Consider the following 12872-nt stretch of genomic DNA (forward strand, 5'->3'; position numbering starts at 1 on the left):
TATTGTATGATGGTATATAATCCTTGTTATCTCCCACGGGTGTGCATCCACCCGTGAGCAACGCATATGACGGCGAAGGGAACTACAGTAATAAATCACTTGCCCACATGGGGTTGTGTGCAAACATAAATTCTTCGCCACCGGGTAGTGTCTGAAAACGAGCCTGAGCCCGTTGGTGGGAATAATGTATGTGTGATGAATCACAACATTATTGCCCGAAGAAATTGATCGTTGACTAGTTATAAGATTGTTAACATGTTTGTGAGCATGTATGCACCCACGAAAAGTACATGCAGCCAGCACAGCAATCAAACCTAAGTTGGTATTAAGTGTTTGTCTTTCCACCTTGTGGGTGGGACAAGGTTCCCAGTAAGTGAATACTTGCTTGCTATCGTTTGCAAATGTAAGCAGAAGCTTGCAAAACATAACCTTGCAAGGGTATGTCTCATTAGTCTGTTATGTGAGTCCTCCGAAGAGCTCTCCATTCAGTAGGAAAACAAGCCTAAGAAAGTAACCCAGAAAGAATATGTTTCACAATGATGGCATACGGCGATCGCAAGCGCTCAGCAGTAGAGAATATAATAACCCTGAGGTTTTTTCCTTGACGAGTGCGCATGCGCAACTGAAGGAGTTTGTTTCAGCCTCTTATGGGGTGTTAGCAAATGCCAGTATCTGTGAAAACCTCCTCAGGGAAGGAGTTTGCTTGTACACTTCATTATGTTTAGTGTCAGGTGGGCTCCCCTTCTAGGAAGAAGCGTAGTATTGCATGTAAGGGTTTGCTGACTCAGTAAGCAAAGAACACAAACACTAGGCAGGTTTTTCCGGGATTGTCAGCGAATGCCAGTGAATGCTAGCGAGCATTAATGAATGCTAACAAGCTTTAGCGAACGCTGGTGAGCGTCAGACAACTCTGACGAGCGTTAGCGAACACCAGCGAAAACCGCTGGCTAGAAGAAAGCCTACTCTTGCCCGTAAGAATGGGTACAGGTAATGTGAGTAATACTAAGATAAGCAACCTGGATTGTTTGCAGACCTTCATCAGGTAGAAGAGCTAATTCACAAACCTAGCTAGAGCTCAGTGGATGGGTGTGCAACACTGCGCATGATTTTTCTGCAAAACTAAGGTCTTTGCAAAGTACTCACGCTGATCTGAACCCCCACAGGGTTAGCAAGTAGCATTATAACATCCACTCAGAAGGGAATGAAAAAGGCTATGCTGGACTTGAAGAACAGCAGTTTCTCCCTCATAAGAGGCAGAAACCATGAGGCACAGGTCCAAAAGAGCTTGGCCTCAAAGATCCATGGGCTTCGTTGTGCCCAAGAAGCACTATGTAGGCAATATCTCCGAAGAGTTATAACCTACCAGCAGTTTCTTCCTGGTAAGAGGATAAAACCATGAGGTGCAGATCCTCAAGGGCATGGCCTTATAAAGCTCCATGTTGTGCCCCATAGGCACGATGTACAGTAGGTAATAATCCGAAGACTTATAGCCTACGAGCAGTTTCTCCCTCGTAAGAAGTTGGAACCATGAGGAGCAACAAAGCTCCATGAGCTTTGTTGCGTCCAACATGCAAGATGTCGGCGTTAACCAAGAAGAGTTATAGCCTACAAGATTCATCAATGCGAAAGGCAACAACTGCAAGCGGTCGGTAGGCATCACCATTTGCAACAAAGTCCCAGAACGGCCATTATTCACAAGACTCGCTTTGCACCCTGAGGGTACGACGGCAATGAGTAAGAACTGGAAGCAGTCATCTAACTCCTTCATCGCCCAGCTTTGAAGAGCAAGAGCGGGGCATGGATGAGTCCAATTTCTCCTGTTACTGCTGTCAGCAATGCTAACCGCAAGCGGATACATTGCTGGACAGTGGCTGGTGGGGGGTAACTCTCCCTCGAAAGGGAAAGTTGCCCAACACTTGGTGGAGGTTAACTCTCCCTTGGGAGGTCAACACCTGGAGGCAGAGCTCGGGGCAGTGCTCTCCTTCCTGTCAACAAATTGTGTTAAAGTTGAAGGTCAGCATCGAGAGCTGCCTGTGAAATACAACCGAAGCTCCTTTCTGGGCTCACCCTATGGGAAACGGTCTACCACTGCTCTTGTTTCTAAGCCGGAGTTGCAGGAATGAAGGTGAACAGAAGCAGAGGCTTGCCGCAAGTGGAAACAGAAGAGACTTCCCCCGGTGGTGGCAACCGTTGCTTCACTAAGGGAAGAGATGGATTCCACACCAAAGGGAATTCCGAGTCACCATTTGAAAAGAAAAAGGAATTTCCTAAACTTTAGGCAAATTATTTTTAATCATAAGCTGATTAAAATATTTAACGGGAGAGCAAGATTATGTCTTACTCTATCAAGCCGAAACAAAAAGTGACGGTTGTTTACTTGTGCTGGTGTGAGCGAAATGGTTGGTCTAACCCTGCTAACACCATTCACTAACTAGTGAAGGGTAGTTACACCTCGCAAAAGCTTAATGGCTAGGTTCAGCTATTGCATAAATAGTGTACGGTTTGTATATAGTGGCGGAACAAATATATATTGCACATGGATGTAAAATAAAAAATAAAAAACCTATTCGCTAAAATTTATGAGAATACAGTAATTCAGTTCCCTTGAACTCTTGTCCCATATATTTTACTTTTACTATATAACAGAAAAAATATAGATCTACATAATTAGGAAGTCTTCAACATTGGAAAAAAGTTACCTGAATTGGTTCTGTGAGTTTCATTATAGGTTTCAAATGAGGGAGAATGTGCTCGACAAACTCCTCTTTACTGGCTCTCTCAGCCACTAAAAGGATAACTGGAAGAACAAATGGTACCATTGTTGAATTGATACACTCCTTCATTAAGCATGGAACAATCCTGAAAAAGATATAATGTTCTCACTAAAATTATCAATTGGAAAGCAGGAAAATATGAGAAGATTCAAATATCATGATAAGGGCAGTTTACATTTCATAAAACCCCTCCTTTATACCAATGGACCTATGTTCTGGTTTGTCTGCATTCAAGCGCTTTTTGACAGATGTTCATAAACATGTTATTTTCATTAGTAAAATAAATTTTTGAATATACTTACCCGATGATCATGTAGCTGTCAACTCTGTTGCCCGACAGAAATCTACGGTCGGGATACGCCAGCGATCGCTACCCAGGTGGGGGTGTACTCAACAGCGCCATCTGTGAGCAGGTACTCAAGTACTTCTTGTCAACAAGAACTCAATTTTCTCCTCGGTCCACTGGTTCTCTATGGGGAGGAAGGGCGGGTTCTTTAATTCATGATCATCGGGTAAGTATATTCAGAAATTTATTTTACTAATGAAAATAACATTTTTCAATATTAATCTTACCCGATGATCATGTAGCTGATTCACACCCAGGGTGGTGGGTGGAGACCAGCATACATGTTAACAAAGAAGCTAAGTATCCCGTATTTCATTTTATTAGTTATTCAAAATAACAAACATAAAATAAATAAGTACCTGGTAAGGAAGTCGACTTGAACCATTACTCTGCCTTTTTTAAGTACGTCTTCCTTACTGAGCCTAGCGGTCCTCTTAGGATGCTGAACGACTCCTAGGTGCTGAAGTATAAAGGGCTGCAACCCATACTAAAGGACCTCATCACAACCTCTAATCTAGGCGCTTCTCAAGAAAGAATTTGACCACCCGCCAAATCAACCAGGATGCGGAAGGCTTCTTAGCCTTCCGGACAACCCAGAAATATTTCAAGAGAAAGATTAAAAAGGTTCTGGAATTAGGGAATTGTAGTGGTGGAGCCCCCACCACTACTGCACTCGTTGCTACGAATGGTCCCAGAGTGTAGCAGTTCTCGTAAAGAGACTGGACATTCTTAAGATAAAAGACGCGAACACTGACTTGCTTTTCCAATAGGTTGCGTCGATTATACTTTGCAGAGATCTATTTTGTTTAAAGGCCACGGAAGTTGCGACAGCTCTAACTTCGTGTGTCCTTACCTTCAGCAAAGCTTGGTCTTCCTCATTCAGATGGGAATGAGCTTCTCGTATTAACAGTCTGATAAAATAGGATAAAGCATTCTTTGACATAGGCAAAGATGGTTTCTTAACTGAACACCATAAAGCTTCAGACGGGCCTCGTAAAGGTTTTTTAAAAAGAACTTAAGAGCTCTTATAGGACATAAGACTCTTTCTAGTTCATTACCAACCATATGATAAGTTTGGAGTATCGAACGATATTGGCCAAGGCCGAGAAGGCAGCTCGTGTTTGGCTAGAAAACCAAGTTGTAGAACATGTAGCCGTTTCGGATGAGAATCCGATGTTCTTGCTGAAGGCATGAATCTCACTGACTCTTTTAGCTGTGGTTAAGCATATCAGGAAAAGAGTCTTAAAGGTGAGATCTTTCAGGGAGGCTGATTAAAGTGGTTCGAACCTGTCTAACATAAGGCATCTTAGAACCACGTCTAAATTCCAACCAGGTGTAACCAAACGACGCTCCTTCGTGGTCTCAAAAGACTTAAGGAGGTCCTGTAGATCTTTATTGTTGAAAAGATCTAAGCCTCTGTGACGGAAGACTGATGCCAACATGCTTCTGTAACCCTTGAAAGTGGGAGCTGAAAGAGATCGCTCTTTTCTCAGATATAAGAGGAAGTCAGCTATTTGAGTTACAGAGGTACTGGTCGAGGATACGGATACTGACTTGCACCAGTTTAGGAAGATATCCCACTTCGATTGGTAGACTCTAAGGGTGGATGTTCTCCTTGCTCTAACAATCTCTCTGGTTGCCTCCTTCGAAAAACCTCTAGTTCTCGAGAGTCTTTCGATACTCTGAAGGCAGTGAGACGAAGAGCGTGGAGGCCTTGGAGTACCTTCTTACGCTTGGCAGATGTAGCAGGTCCCCCTTTAGGGGAAGAGTTCTGGGAACGTCTACTAGCCATCGAAGTACCTCGGTAAGTTATTCTCTCGCGTGTTAACTTTGTCCCATCGTGAGAGGCGAACTTCTGCAGTACCTTGTTGACAATCTAGAACGGAGGGAATGCATATAGATCTAGATGATACTAATCTAGTAGAAAGGCATCTAAAAGAACCACTGCAGGGTCCGGGATAGGTGAGCAAAGTATTGAGAGCCTCTTGGACATCGAGGTTGCGAAGAGATCTATGGTTGGATGGCCCCAGGTGACCCAAAGTCTCTTGCATACATCTCTGTGGAGGGTCCAATATGTTGGAATTATTGTCCCTTCCTACTGAGACAAACTGCTAAGACATTCAAGTTGCCTTGGAAGAAATTTGTTACTAGTGAAAAGTCTAGACCTGTTGAACAGGAGAGGAGGTCACTAGCGAACTCGCACCATGTCAGAGAGTAGGTCCCTCCTTGCTAGGAGATGAACATCAAAGCAGGGAGTTGTCCGTGTTGACCTCCATGACTTCGTCTTGAAGGAGAGACCTGAAGCTTTTCCAGGTCAGACTTACTGCCAGAAGCTTCTTGCAGTTAAAATGCATTGTCCTTTGACGCGAGTTCCATAATCCCGAGCATTCCCTACCGCCTAAGGTCGCACCCCAGCCTACGTCCGATGCGTCTGAGAAGAGAACGTGGTTGGGAGTCTGAACAGTCAGGGGGAAGACCCTATAAAAGGTTGATAAAGTCCTTTCCTCAGGTTAGACCAGACTTATCTTCCGGAAACCGGGATCGAGACCGCTTCTAGCGTCTTGTCCTTTTCCAGTGAAGAGCTAGATGAAACCGAAGAGGACGGAGGTGTAGTCTTCCAAGTGACACCAAATGCACCACGGATGACAGTGTCCTAACTAGACTCATCCACAGCCTGACAGGGCTGTATTCCTTCTTCAGCATCTTCTGGATGGATAGCAGGGCTGGGGATTGATCTTCTTGTTCAGCCATGTCCTCATCAGAGGGTTCCTCATCCGAAACTGATGAGGAAACGGCAACGGAGTGGGCAACGTCTGACTCGCTGAATCTGGTCGCACTGGTGGATGCGTGACGGAGCCGGACACAAGATCATGGTACTGCTGCACAGTCTGTGAACTGTCAACCATGGGGAAGCGAGGAAGAACAGCGACAACCCGAAACTGTCTAGACTGTCTGGGTAGTACAGACAACCCCTTATCGGGTTGCTGAGGTTGCCGCACTGCGTCACAACAAGACACCTCTGCTGGTTGTTGAACGTCTTCCCAGTGACACACTGAACGTCCACAACCACCTCCGAGAGTAGCATAACATCAACGTGCGACTGTCAACCCACACTGGGTCGCACCGGTGGAGGAACCATCTCAACTGGCGGACGTGAGTAGGATACCTCAGCGTCCGTAAAAAATCCTCTATCAAGGACTAAGCTTGGACTGCATGTCTTGCAACAAAGCCCAAGGTCTATGGGAGCAGGTGTGGCAACAGACGGGGTTAGCGACTGAAGCGGAACCATTTAGCCTCCCTGGAAGCATGTTATGCTTAAATAAAAGTCCATAGGAGGCTAAGCAGCTTAAGGCTCCTCTCCAAATGACAGAGTCCTCAAGGGAATATCAGAAGGAGGGAGAACAGCACTTTCTCATCTACAGGAACCATAACCGAGAAAAGCTAAGTTCTCTCAGTGAGGGTTTCACTGGTGCAAAAGCAGCAGACCAGAAGGCAACGTTATGAAACTGCTTGACAGTCTGTGAACTGTCAAAAACTGAACTGTCAACCACAACAGGAGCGTGAGGACATACAGCACTGGTGTATAAGTAGCAGACCAGAAGGCAACGTCATGTAACTGCATGACAGTTTGTGAGTTGGCAACAACTTGTGTGGGGAAGCCTCAACTCCTGCCTGACTAGTTTGCTGCTGGCGAGTGGCGGTAACCACAGAGTGTTGCGGAGGCTGACACACCGTGTCAATACACGGCAGCTTGTGGTAGCTCCCGCACGGCAACAGAGTGCTCTGTGTGTGGGAGTCATCATACATCTGGCAGGGTTGACTGTGCATGGGTGGAGGAGCTCTCACAACAAGAGTGTGAGAGCAGGAAGCCATGCCGGGCGAACAACCGTGGGAGGTGTAGGCCCACGGGTGCATCGTCAACCTTCTCCGCAGTCGGAGTGTGGGAGCTGGCAACAACAAAAGCAGAGTGCTGGTGCGTGGGAGGGGCTGCGGTGGGTTGAGGAGCATGCGGTATGGTATGCAGAGAATGCTGTAAGGTATGCAGAGCATGCTGTAAGGTATGCAGAGCATGCTGTAAGGTATGCAGAGCATGCTGTAAGGTATGCAGAGCATGCTGTAAGGTATGCAGAGCATGCTGTAAGGTATGCAGAGCATGCTGTAAGGTATGCAGAGCATGCTGTAAGGTATGCAGAGCATGCTGTAAGGTATGCAGAGCATGCTGTATGCAGAGCATGCTGTAAGGTATGCAGAGCATGCTGTAAGGTATGCAGAGCATGCTGTAAGGTATGCAGAGCATGCATGGGCTGCGGAGAATGCCGCATAGTGCTGGAACCCGGCAGCTCTACAGAACCTTCCCACTGCTGATGCGGTAGCTCACGCATGTTAGCAGATGGTGCAGCAAGAACATGCGTCTGGCAGGGAGGACTGCGCATCGGTGGTGGAGGGTGGGAGCAGGCAGCCGCAGTATCTGCTGAGCGCACAACCTCGGCGGGTTGTAGGTTAACAGGCTGCATTGTCAACCTTCCAGCATGATACTCCTGCATGAAGGAGCAAGCTGAGACTGTATAGTCTGCAGCATGGACCACTAGGGTCTATGAAAGACAACAACAAACGGAGCTACTGTCCGTTGTGACTGAGGGTCTAAAACAGCTGGTGCGGCAACAGACGGAGTTACTGCCTGTTGCGGTACCACCTAGCCTCTCTTAGGAGGTGTGCAGTTGTCGTACTGCAGCGAGTCCGAACTGACCCAGTGGCTACACCTAGGCCGTTGGACTTGCGTGGAAGGGACCGACTTGCACTTAAAAGCTGCAAGATTTGGTCCATGGTTTCTGCGAGAAACCTCTTCCGCAGACGAGGAATAAATGGGCTCTCTCGTCTTTGTGTGGGTGGGGTGATCACGTCGGCAACGTGTGTAGATACACCCGAAACCACGGAGGGAAACGTCTGTTCGTCGATCAAGGCCTGAGGAACCCATAAGTCCTTCGACATTACTTCTCCCCTGGGCTTGGGAGCTTGTAAGAGGTATCGGACTAGGTGAACAACTGGCACGAACAGACGAACCCTCGAACGCAACACTGTAACACTTTGCGCATATCACTTTATCACTTTTGATTTTCTGTTTGCACTTATTTCACTGAACTCGAAACTTTAAGTGGTTTGTACCTGAAACACGCAATCCTATCCTTCATTAAAAGGTAGTAATTGCGAAAACAGTATTACAATGTAACAGAAAAACATAATGAAAGATAAAGAATTCAGTGGCTGGAAAAGAGACTAAACACTAGATCAAATAAACTACGTTTAAAATCTCTCACCGCATAAAGCCTGGGAACAAGAATAAAACTCTAGAAACGTTTTACCTTCTTCCCCTATATCGACTAGGGAGAAGAGCAAAAAACGAGAACAACGTTACCCGCTTGAACGAAACGTTTATCCTCCTCTCTCTCCCTCCGTCTCTATCTCTCTCTCTCTCTCTCTTGACTTAGAACCTGAGAGATGAGCCCAATTATATATATTCGTTAAAACATATTATTTGTTAAAGGAAAAAAACTGAAAGGTTTCCCAAATAAAAAGTTCCTTTATCAGAATTACAACCATTTAAGCTAAGAAAGAATGAACGAAACGCTAGAATCGGTTTACTCTTACTGCAACGTGAAACCGTGAATACTCTCTCTCTATCGTAACGATAGAGCGCAAGTTGAACGTTCTGAACGTCAACAACTGCGGAGACTAAACAAAACGTTAGTTCAACTTTGAAAAAGTACGAGACTATCAAAGAAATTCTTTCAAAAACATTAAAATTAAAATAGCATAAATTCTTAAAAGTGAAAGAGAGCCTATACTCTCTTCGACACCAACAGTTCCGTCTAAGGGAAGGGTCGGCCATTAAAAAGTGAAAGAGAGTCCATACTCTCTTCGTCACCATAATTAAATCAAATTAATTCCAAAAGCTTGCTAAGCTAATGATAAAGCTTCCTGAATAGCGAAAGTTAAACTCTAGAGCAAATACATCACCAAATCGTGAACAATAACTCCAGAATCAACAGCGTATCCAAGTAGGTCTAGCCGGAGGCACGACAGAGGAAAAATTGAGTTCTTGTTGACAAGAAGTACTTGAGTACCTGCTCACAGATGGCGCTGTTGAGTACACCCCCACCTGGGTAGCGATCGCTGGCGTATCCCGACCGTAGATTTCTGTCGGGCAACAGAGTTGACAGCTACATGATCATCGGGTAAGATTAATATTGAAAATTGTCAATTATTTATTGAGATGTAAGCTAAGGCTATTTCTATGAACATAATTTAACATTATTCTCGCTCCTTTTATTCTTTCCTTTCTATGTTCTGTCTTCCCTATTGCATTTTGATTTCATCACAAAATGCCACATCGTATCTGATATCGATTACATCATGAATACATTGTCAATAGGAAAATGGAAGGGTTTCAAATGACAAGTCTAAGAAATGCAGCTACTATTTGATACCTATTCTCTCAAGGTTTAAGACTAAGCATATCCACAATAAAATAAATCAACAGCATTACTTTGCTGGTATAAACTCAGAAAAAAAACAAGTATTTCTTCCAAAGCACAACACACAAATGCTTTATCAGAATCCATGTCATATAGATAACATGTCAAATTCCAAAAAACCATAAAGAGAATAAAATATAAAAGAATTTTCAGTTTCAAACTCTTTTCAATAAGTCTTGTCTTATAATGACCAAATTAAATCAAATTAAGAAAAAAAAAAAAACATAAAACATCCGTCCTTTCACAGATTACTGTGTTTTACTTTGTGTCCAATAACTTTTGGCTTCAAAATTGGATACAACATACCTTAGAACACATACTCGATGAGGCAACTGTGGAATAATTGTTGGTAAACTTTTATAAAACTGTGACTTCTGCATATTGTCCCACTGAAACATCTGGTCAAGATAATTCAACGTCTTCACTCCAACATCATCAAAGTATGCAATCTGGAAAAAGAATTGTCCTATGAATGAAAAATAACATAAAATGTGAGGTAAGAGACCTTTTACAATAAGCAACACAGTAAGTATTCTGTAGTACCAAAACCTATTTCTATTTTTTTAGGATAGAATCTTCTGTGCAAGAACATTTATCTTATGCTGTTATAATGGATGTTTAATATTTCTAAGTATTTTAATGTTTTCAAGTAAACTCCCTCTAAAGAGATATACTAATTATAGCCTCCAATTTTCTGAATAAGCTATAATTCCAGAATTGAACACTTGTCACAACTAATACTTTATAAAGTTCTAAGTAGATTTAAAGAATTTCACATACCTTTGATAGCTGTAGGGCATCTGGCCTCAATTGTGGAGTTGCATGGAGCAAAAGGCGGACCTGGTCTCTCAAGCCTTCAGGTATAGAATCAAGCTTCAAAGAGCTGGTATTTTTCAGCTAAAAGAAATGTAATTTAATATTTTTCAATTAATAATAAGCAGTAATTCATGATCTATATACTAATTAAAAAGGTGGGTTTAAGAGCCAACTGTTACTGTGTCTATTAAATCTAATTTTATTACTTAATGGTTTTTTTTTGTGTAGTCAATACCATATAACCTTGTTATCAGTTTTGGTAAAAATTTATTTGGTTAAACTACACAACTGAGAACGTTGACTTTTTAAATCTAAACTTTTATAGTAATAATAAAAATATTTAATATTTCTATAAAATGATCAATAAAAAATACACTTCAGATACCAACTACTTAATTTCACAAATTTATCAAGTTGGCAGCATCAACACACAATCACTATGATGTATCCTTATGCTTGAACTAGTACAGTAAAGTAATCTGTAGCAAATTAAAAGAGTAAAAACTCGATAAAATGTTTCACTATATAAAATAATGGTTTATATCAGGAAAATTTCTCATTATTTCTAATGTGCTTCTAGGAATTTATCATGGCAAGACACCCTTAAACTGGAATTTACCAGTTTCTTTGGATACTATTTCATATGTATAATATTCATGTCTTCACTTATTCCCTAAGAGCAGGATTGTTATAAAATTACCTAATACTTTAACTAAGCGAAAGAAGACTACTGTAGTTTACATGGTCTCAAAACTTACTTCACAACAATTCCTCTTGAAAGTTCCAAAATCCTGATTGTTATGAAATATAGGTCTTCCTTCATTAAATAGTGCATAAATGATGACGCCAAGGGGAAACATATCTGCTGCTGTGTCAAGGGTGTGAGTCAAGGCATATTCAGGTGCTAAGTAATCCAAATGTGGCTGGCAATTAGTGTGTGCATTAGATTCATATTCTTCAAATGGCCAAAAAGGCTGAAAAAAAGATAACATCATTAACTTCATACCGCATTAAATGACATGCTGTTTTAAGATGACATACTAGTGTGCAAAATATTCTAATAAACCTAGAGTAAATGTAAATGAGTTTGAGAAACTAGCTCTCACCAATAGGCTATAGCTCAAACAAATTTCATCTAAAAAGCTTTGAGAAAATAGTTCTAACATAGGACAGGTTTATTTAGTAAACAAAATATATAAAAACTTGATAAATATGAGATCTTTGTTAGCCTCCAAATATTAAATTCTGTATGTTTGAAAAGTTGACATGAAAAAGTAAGCTAAATGTATCAGAAAAAATAACAGAATCACTAAAACCAATGAACATACCGGCTGATCTGCAGCAGCTTGGTTTGCTACACAAAAATCAAATCCAAATAACTTCCAAGCACCCTGATGATTTAAAACAATATTCTCTGGGCAGACATTTCGATGTACAATCTTGACTGAATTGTGCAGGAAAGCCAATCCTTCACTAACCTGTTAAAATTAAAGTGATGTACATAATTTAGTCTCAATACTACATTACTGATCAGACGCTGGTATGCAATGAATCTTGTCACAAAAGTACATGCACAACAGTTATGAAAATTACAAAAGAATACATCTGCAAAGTTAAAATAATCTGACATATAAAAACTATGAAAAGAAACTAACGCATAATATGCACTAACAATCAATTAATTTCACCAAAATCCATATGTATCAAAGATAACAGGTTTCAATAAGGCTAAACAATAATGACATTCAAAGAAACAGGAATACTTCTACTGAATTTATCTATAGACGCTTTTTGGAATTATTCTTTCCTTTGATACTGAATTACATTATCTATAAAATTCATCATCGTATGGTAATACCTTGGAGATCAAATGCCCAAAACTCAACAGTTTGGTGATCAAACAAAACTTTCAAAAATTTTTTGCTCTAAAGACTGGATGAAAAATGTTATTTTGATAATAAAATAAATTTTTGAATATACTTACCCGGTGATTATAATAGCTGCAACTCTGTTGCTCGACAGAAAACTCTACGGAAAAAATTCGCCAGCGATCGCTACACAGGTAGGGGGTGTACTTCAACAGCGCCATCTGTCGTCCAGATACCCAGTACTCATTGTAAACAAAGAACTCAATTTTCTCCTCGGTCCACTGCGTCTCTATTGGGGAGGAAGGGAGGGTCCTTTAATTTATAATCACCGGGTAAGTATATTCAAAAATTTATTTTATTATCAAAATAACATTTTTCAATATTTAACTTAGCCGGAGATTATAATAGCTGATTCACACCCAGGGGGGTGGGTAGAGACCAGCAAAATATGTTTACATCATTATGAGCTAAGAATTTTTTATTTCATTTTAGAAGTTATCAAAAATAACAAAAACAAAATAAATAGGTACCTGGT

General features: G+C 41.6%; 1 protein-coding gene across 4 annotated transcripts in view; it reads right to left on the reverse strand.

Annotated features, from left to right (window-relative positions):
• LOC137630524 (SCY1-like protein 2) overlaps positions 1 to 12872 on the reverse strand; it is a 332551-nt gene that overhangs the window by 72820 nt on the left and 246859 nt on the right. For all 4 annotated transcript variants that reach the window (XM_068362042.1, XM_068362041.1, XM_068362040.1 and 1 more), the window contains 5 exons: positions 11798 to 11947; positions 11228 to 11443; positions 10434 to 10550; positions 9960 to 10102; positions 2700 to 2859 (listed from right to left, as the gene is read on the reverse strand). In XM_068362042.1, the coding sequence (XP_068218143.1) occupies positions 2700 to 2859; positions 9960 to 10102; positions 10434 to 10550; positions 11228 to 11443; positions 11798 to 11947 (786 nt within the window). The remainder of the gene's footprint in view (positions 1 to 2699; positions 2860 to 9959; positions 10103 to 10433; positions 10551 to 11227; positions 11444 to 11797; positions 11948 to 12872) is intronic.

Source organism: Palaemon carinicauda, chromosome 38 (assembly GCF_036898095.1).
Source record: "Palaemon carinicauda isolate YSFRI2023 chromosome 38, ASM3689809v2, whole genome shotgun sequence".
NCBI classification, from domain to species: domain Eukaryota; kingdom Metazoa; phylum Arthropoda; class Malacostraca; order Decapoda; family Palaemonidae; genus Palaemon; species Palaemon carinicauda.